Source organism: Lucilia cuprina, chromosome 6 (genome assembly GCF_022045245.1).
Source record: "Lucilia cuprina isolate Lc7/37 chromosome 6, ASM2204524v1, whole genome shotgun sequence".
Taxonomy (NCBI): domain Eukaryota; kingdom Metazoa; phylum Arthropoda; class Insecta; order Diptera; family Calliphoridae; genus Lucilia; species Lucilia cuprina.
The window spans coordinates 49,347,652-49,355,137 of record NC_060954.1 but is presented as its reverse complement, the minus strand read 5'-3'; the positions used below and the strand labels follow the sequence as shown (position 1 = coordinate 49,355,137).

Here is a 7,486-nt window from a genome sequence, read left to right as displayed (position 1 = left end):
TAGTCTATTAATCATACTATTGACTAGTTAATAATTTAACAGCCCCTTAGCTAGTCTATGGAATAGTCTATAACTTATCTATAGACTAACCTATTGTAATATTTTATTGACAATCTTATTATGAGAAAAAGTTTGAAAAATGTACTCAATATGTCATGGCGGTACTGAAAAAAATATAATAGTGCAGAATTTTAGATGCCTAGTAGAGACTGTAAACAATAATTTAGATCTTAGGATAAACTATACCGTAGACTTTAAACTACAGGTTAGGCTAGACAATAGTACAGAATGTAAACTCTAATCCAAGTTTTCACTCAAAAACATAAACAATTAACAGCTGTTTTTTTTTGCAAACAATACTTTTGTAAAATGGAAAATTTTAGAAAAATGTTAAACATTTTAAACAATAATTAATAAAACAAAACAATTCAGAAAATTGCAATTTACTTAAAATATTAAGTTTTTGTTCTTCCGAAATTATTGTTTTTGTTAATTGTGTTTTCTCACTTATAACTTGAGTTTAATTGGCCAATTACACTCAGTTAAATTAAGATAATAAGTAACTTTACTGATAACTAAAAAACACGAAACATATATTAAACCAGGTTTAACCAAAGAATGAAGATTATCTTTATCAGAAAAACTCGCCCTAACTATTACTAATGTCTAATTACTTGGTAGACTCTAAGAGCGGGTTTCTTACTACTCAGTTATAATAGTCTTTACTTTACTGTTAGATTAAACTCGGAAATTTGGGCGGATTTTAACCGATGATAGTGTTTTTCAGTCATGAATCTAAGATCAGTTAATTTTGTTTGTATTGGCAACTTTTCAGTCAAAAACATAAACAGTGAACAGCTGTAGTTTCCAAATATTACTTTTGTAAAATTAAAAATTTAAGAAAAAATATAAATAAACATTTAAAACAATAATAATATTGATAAAGCAAATCAGAATATTACTATTTACTTAAAACATTAAGTTTTTCTTCTTCCGAATTCATAGTTTTATTGTTTTTTTAAATTGTTTTTTTTCACTTCTAACTTTGGTTTAATTGGCCATTAGCACTCAGTTAAACTAAAAGCTGTGATACACGGTTGTCATTACCCAAAATATGTAAGTTGACAGTATTATTAAACATTTTCTGCACATTTTACTGCCAACGTTGTAAGATCAAACAATCGTGTATACATTGCATAAGATAATAAGGATCGTTATTGATTACTGAAAAACACAAAACATAGATTAAACTATATTTAACCAAAGATTGTAAATTATCTTTATCAGAAAAACCCGCTCTAAATTTTGTATATGTTAAAGTCATTCCCGTCAAATGTACTCTTTGTTATTCGGCAACAAGATAACTGTCATTTTTCTGCGACAATTAGTTTAGGGAATAATTATTGAATTCTTAACTAAAGACGGGTTTCTTAATCCTCAGTTAAACTAGACTTAACTTGCTGTTAGATTAAACTCGAAACAAATTTAGGATGACTTTAACCGATGATTGTGTTTTTCAGTTTTAGATTTAAGCTCAGTTAACTTTGTTAGTATTGTCAACTTTTCACTTAAAAACATAAACAATTAACAGCTGTTTTTTGCAAACAACACTTTTATAAAATTTAAAATTTTTGAAAAAATGTTAAATAAACATTTAAAACAATAATAAATAAAACAAAACAATTCAAAAAATTGCTATTTACTTAAAATATTAAGTTTTTGTTCTTCCGAAATCATTGTTTTATAGTTTTTGTTAAATTGTGTTTTCTCACTTATAACTTTTTCTCGCCCTTTAAGGTTAAGAAATATTGAAAAATTTTAAAGAAAATGGTGCAGAAAATTAAGTTACTAAATATTGGGCAATAACTCTATTCATAGATCATTGTATAAGGTTTTCCACCCAACTACTTTAAAAGAGAAGAATAAGTTAACAGGTCCTATAGTTGATTTTCATCGAATCTATCTTTCAATCTAACCTATTAAAAAAACTGTCGTTTTTTAAAATATAACCTTAAATTAATATAATTCTTAATAAAAATATATTTAAATATGCATTTTTTATATAAAATCTAAGGGATTTATATAAAATTGCACTTATTGAGAATTGTTTAAAAAAATATTAAAAATTTTTTGGTTTATTTTTTTTGTTGGTTTTAATATTTTTGAAGAATTTGGTTGCAAACACTTTACACGCCAGTCTCTAAGTAAAGCTAAAACATTTTTGTTGTTTTTTTATTTAAAACTTAAATTTTTTATAACTAAAATTATATATATAAAATATAATATCTTTTGATTAGAAAAAATCGTTTGTTTAATAATATAGTATGTTTAATGTATATGTTTTTTTAAAAAAATATATAAAAAGATCATTTGAAAAAAATAAAAAAGCTTAAAAACTAATTTTGATTTGATGGTTAAAGTAATAGGAGTATTTTTTTCATAATAACGTAAATTAAAAAAAATATATTACTTACAATTATAAAGAAATATTAAAAAAAAATAATAAAATTAAAACATATTTGGGATGACACTTAGGGCGAGTTTTTCTGATAAAGATAATCTTCATTCTTTGATTAAACCTGGATTAATATATGTTTCGTGTTTTTCAGTTATCAGTAAAGTTATTCATTATCTCAGTTTAACTGAGTATAATTGGTCAATTAAACTCAAGTTATAAGTGAGAAAACACAATTAACAAAAACAATAAAACAATGATTTCGGGAGAACAAAAACATAATATTTTAAGTAAATTGCATTTTTCTGATTTGTTTTGTTTTATTTATTATTATTTTAAATGTTTATTTAACATTTTTCCAAAATTTTTCCATTTTACAAAAGTATTGTTTGCAAAAAACAGCTTTTCATTGTTTATGTTTTTGAGTGAAAACTTGGCATTACTAACAAAGTTAACTGAGCTTAAATCGAAAACTGAAAAACACAATCATCGGTTAAAGTCCGCCTAAATTTGTTCCGAGTTTAATCTAACAGCAAGTTAAGCCTAGTTTAACTGAGGAGTAAGAAACCCGGCCTTAGAAAGTTAAATTTTCGCACTTTCACACACATTTACAGAAACTTGTTGAAAATTTTTAAGTTTTTTTTTTGCAAGGAATTTAATTAAAAATAAGTCTTTTGGTATAATACTAAGGTTTTTGGAGCGAGCAGGAGGGACGTTTAATATAATAAGAAACCCTAAAGGTTTCTGTTTTGACTAAGTTTTTTAAATTTGTTTAATACTAAAAAAAGGAATTATAAATTTTTGATTTCTAGGAATAAATGGCAAGGAATTGTTTCTTTTTCAATTTGATTTGTTTAATGGATTAAGCTGGCACATTATAAGCTAACTTTAGAGTTAGAGGAGAATTTTTTCTTTAATAGAAAATAAAATGAAATAAACTTTGGTAAAGGGGTTATTAAACAGAAAACATTGTTGTTAAATGATTTTTTGATATTTAACAGTTTTAGCAAAATAAAAAAGAAATCGTACAAAATCAGTTACAATAAGGATAAATATGGTAAACAAAGAGAGGAAGAGAGAAAGGGGAAGAGAGTCCGTTATACTATGATCAACCAGGGATGGAAAATTCAGTACTTTAGTACTTTTAGTTTCCAAGACCACGATAAGTAGTCAATAGATCTGTGTAGATTCTAGACTAGATCTAGTCTAATCTGTAGTCTAGGCTATAGTCTAGTCTATAGTATAGTCTATAGTCTAGTCTATAGTCTAGTCTATAGTCTAGTCTATAGTCTAGTCTATAGTCTAGTCTAGTCTATAGTCTAGTCTATAGTCTAGTCTAGTCTATAGTCTAGTCTATAGTCTAGTCTATAGTTTAGTCTATATTCTAGTCTATAGGCTAGTCTATTGTCTAGTCTATAGTCTAGTCTATAGTCTAGTCTATTGTCTAGTCTATAGTCTAGTCTATAGTCTAGTCTACAGTGTAGTCTATAGTCTAGTCTATAGTCTAGTCTACAGTCTAGTCTACAGTCTAGTCTATAGTCTAGTCTATAGTTTAGTCTATAGTCTAGTCTATAGTTTAGTCTATAGTCTAGTCTATAGTCTAGTATATAGTCTAGTCTATAGTTTAGTCTATAGTCTAGTCTATAGTCTAGTCTTTAGTCTAGTCTATAGTCTAGTCTTTAGTCTAGTCTATAGTCTAGTCTTTAGTCTAGTCTATAGTCTAGTCTATAGTATAGGCTATAGTCTAGTCTATAGTATAGGCTATAGTCTATAGTATAGGCTATAGTCTAGTCTATAGTATAGGCTAAAGTCTAATCTATAGTATAGGATATAGTCTAGTCTTTAGTATAGGCTATAGTCTAGTCTATAGTATAGGCTATAGCATAGTCTTTAGTCAGGTCTATAGTCAAGTCTATAGTTTAGTCTATAGTCGAATCTATAGTCTAATCTATACTGTTGTCTATAGTCTAGTCTATTCTAATTTATAGTCTGGTATATTCTAGTTTATAATCTGGTCTATAGTTTATTCAATAGTCTAGTCTAGTTTACTCTAGTTAACTAACTACTGTAAACCTAGAAAGTACTATTTTTGTTGAAAATTGCAATTTTCCATGCCTGTGATCAACCGTAATTTACAAATGTTTTAAAAGAATTATGATCAGTATCCCGATCACGAATGCCGAATTGATCGGATCTTTAACTACTATTTATAATAGAAGTAATCACAAGCTGAAGTATTTCGTCTAGAAGTTTTAATATTGATTATTTATATTTTAAAATACTCAAGATTGTGAAGACCTCTAATTTAGCTAAAACATTTTGAAAAGTACAAAATCTTTACGCTAAGTTTTCTCTTCAAAACAAATGAAAATTACTTTTTTATACACATCTTCAAATCATTTTTCAATCTCTCTCTCCGACTCAACTCTCTCATCTCTCTCGTTATCCTGTAACATTTTCAACAATTGTTATCTATCTTTCTCCCAAGACTGAGCCATCAAATAGGCCCACACTCATTTGGAACAGTCTATAATCAGTTTACTATTCGAGTCATCGGAGACATTAGCACTGCTGGGATTTGATTCACATTTAATGGAATACTTTGAACGACGTTTACTAGCCAATTGAGGTAAATTAGAATGATGTTTACGTACATGTACACCCAAATTACCGCGTTGCTTAGATTTATAGGGACAATAAGGACATTGATGAGAAGGTTCTTTGCCACCACATTCGACATTTTCGTGACGTCTTAAGGTCGACTTCCAACGATATTTCTTGCCACAATGACGACATTCGTAGACTGGCTCACCATCCGGTCCGATGCCGGTGGGACCCATATTGGCGCTATCGTTCGGACTAGTGTTGCCAAAATCACTTAAGGAATATTCGAGATTACGGTAGGCTTGAGCCTGGGCCTGAGCTGCTAGACTCATATACTTTTGTGACTCATCGGAGAAATAATCTCCGGGAGCTGGTGTACCCGGCGTGGAATTATTGGTCATAACATTATGCAATAAATGAGGAAATTGTGCCTTCGAACCTTCCATTAAATGTATATCATCGAAACCATTGTAACGTGAATCATCCTCATCGTCACCATCATTATAATCAGACCCGGTCTCATTATCACATTCAGAATTTCTTTGTTGTCTTAGGAAATTTTCCAATATCTTGGTCGTTGACGAATCCTCCACCTTAACATTCTTATTAATTTTACCCGTATGGAATTTAATCAATTCCTGAGCACGCATTTGCTGTTGGAAACTATGATAACCGTCGCGTATTAAAGCGGCCGCTATGGCAGCTGCCTGAGGATTTGCCGACGTATTAACGGGAACGGGTTTGATAACACTAGGATTGGGTGTCATCACCAAACCTGTTGCAGGATTGATTATGGGCTTAATATCTAAAGGTTCGGCATTAATAGCTAAATTTGTAGGCGGTACCACAACCGATGTGGGTATAGCTGTCAAAGATGGCATATTGCACTCGTTGGCTGTATCTGCCGATGGCACTTTAGTGTTGGTGTTGTTGTACATAATGCGTGGATGAAATGAAGCCGCCAACTTATTACTCATCATTTCATCACTTTGCAAGTTTTTTGAAGCCGTTTCAGAGGCAGCACCATTTGTAGCAATGGCCGCTATACTGGACGGTTCATTTGTTTCCGCCGACGTGGGTGAGGTTTGTCCAACATACTTTACCGCCGCCGCTGTGGCGCCCGAACCCATAACAACCTGTGGCTGTTGGGGTCCTAGACCCTTAGGTGCTTTGGCTGCTGCATTGGCTCTATAGAATTCATACAGCATATCGGACACATCCGACATGGACATGCGTTTATTCTTGACATTTGCTATAGTTGGGCCATTTGCTGACTCACCGATAGAATTGCGACTATTCGAACGTTTTGTATTGTTGGTATTTAATATGCTGCGTGTATTTGTTTTCTTGATTTTTTGTACCTGATTAGGGGCGGTATTTTCTTTGTGTATTTGTGCAAATTTATGAGTTAGATCTGTAAAATTAAGAAATTTTTAAAAAATTAATAAAATTAATGTTAATTTTTGGGGATTTATTTTTTTTTAGTTTTTATGAAATTTATGAAAAAGCAAATGAAGATTTTTATTTTTTTGGAAAATTTAGAATACAAGCATTTTGTAGTTTTGATTTTTGACCTGCGGGTTAAAAGTTTGGATTAGTATAATGATTTTACCATAGATTTGTTTATAGTCTCTACGACTATTGACTTGACTGGGGAATGTTCCATAGACTTGACTACAGATTGTTCTATATTCTCGCCTTATATTGTTTTGTAGTCTCGACTATAGATTGTTCCATAGTCCCAAATATAGACTGTTCTATAGTCTCGACTATAGACTGTTTTATAGTCTCGACTATAGACTGTTCTATAGTCTCGACTATAGACTGTTCTATAGTCTCGAATATAGACTGTTCTATAGTCTCGACTATAGACTGTTCTATAGTCTCGACTATAGACTGTTCTATAGTCTCGACGATAGACTGTTCTATAGTCTCGACTATAAACTGTTCTATAGTTTTGACTATAAACTGTTCTATAGTCTCGACTATTGACTCTTCTATAGTCTCGACTATAGAATGTTCTATAGTCTCGACTATAGAATGTTCTATAGTCTCGACTATAGAATGTTCTATAGTCTCGACTATAGAATGTTCTATAGTCTCGACTATAGATTGTTTATAGTCTCGACTATAGAATGTTCTATAGTCTCGACTATAGAATGTTCTATAGTCTCGACTATAGAATGTTCTATAGTCTCGACTATAGAATGTTCTATAGTCTCGACTATAGAATGTTCAATAGTCTCGACTATAGAATGTTCTATAGTTTCGACTATAGAATGTTCTATAGTCTCGACTATAGAATGTTCTATAGTCTCGACTATAGACTGTTCTATAGTCTCGACTACAGACTGTTTTATAGTCTCGACTATAGACTGTTCTATAGTCTCGACTATAGACTGTTCTATAGTATCGACTATAGACTGT

The 7,486-nt window shown here is 30.6% G+C and overlaps 1 protein-coding gene across 1 annotated transcript in view; it reads right to left on the bottom strand.

The window, feature by feature from the left end:
* Positions 1–4,428: 4,428 nt before the first annotated feature.
* The window catches only part of LOC111685995 (longitudinals lacking protein, isoforms F/I/K/T), a 171,437-nt gene continuing 168,379 nt past the window's right edge, over positions 4,429–7,486 (bottom strand). Inside the window, exon 6 of the mRNA XM_046955531.1 lies at positions 4,429–6,473. Within this exon, the coding sequence (XP_046811487.1) occupies positions 4,969–6,473 (1,505 nt within the window). The 3' untranslated portion in view covers positions 4,429–4,968. The remainder of the gene's footprint in view (positions 6,474–7,486) is intronic.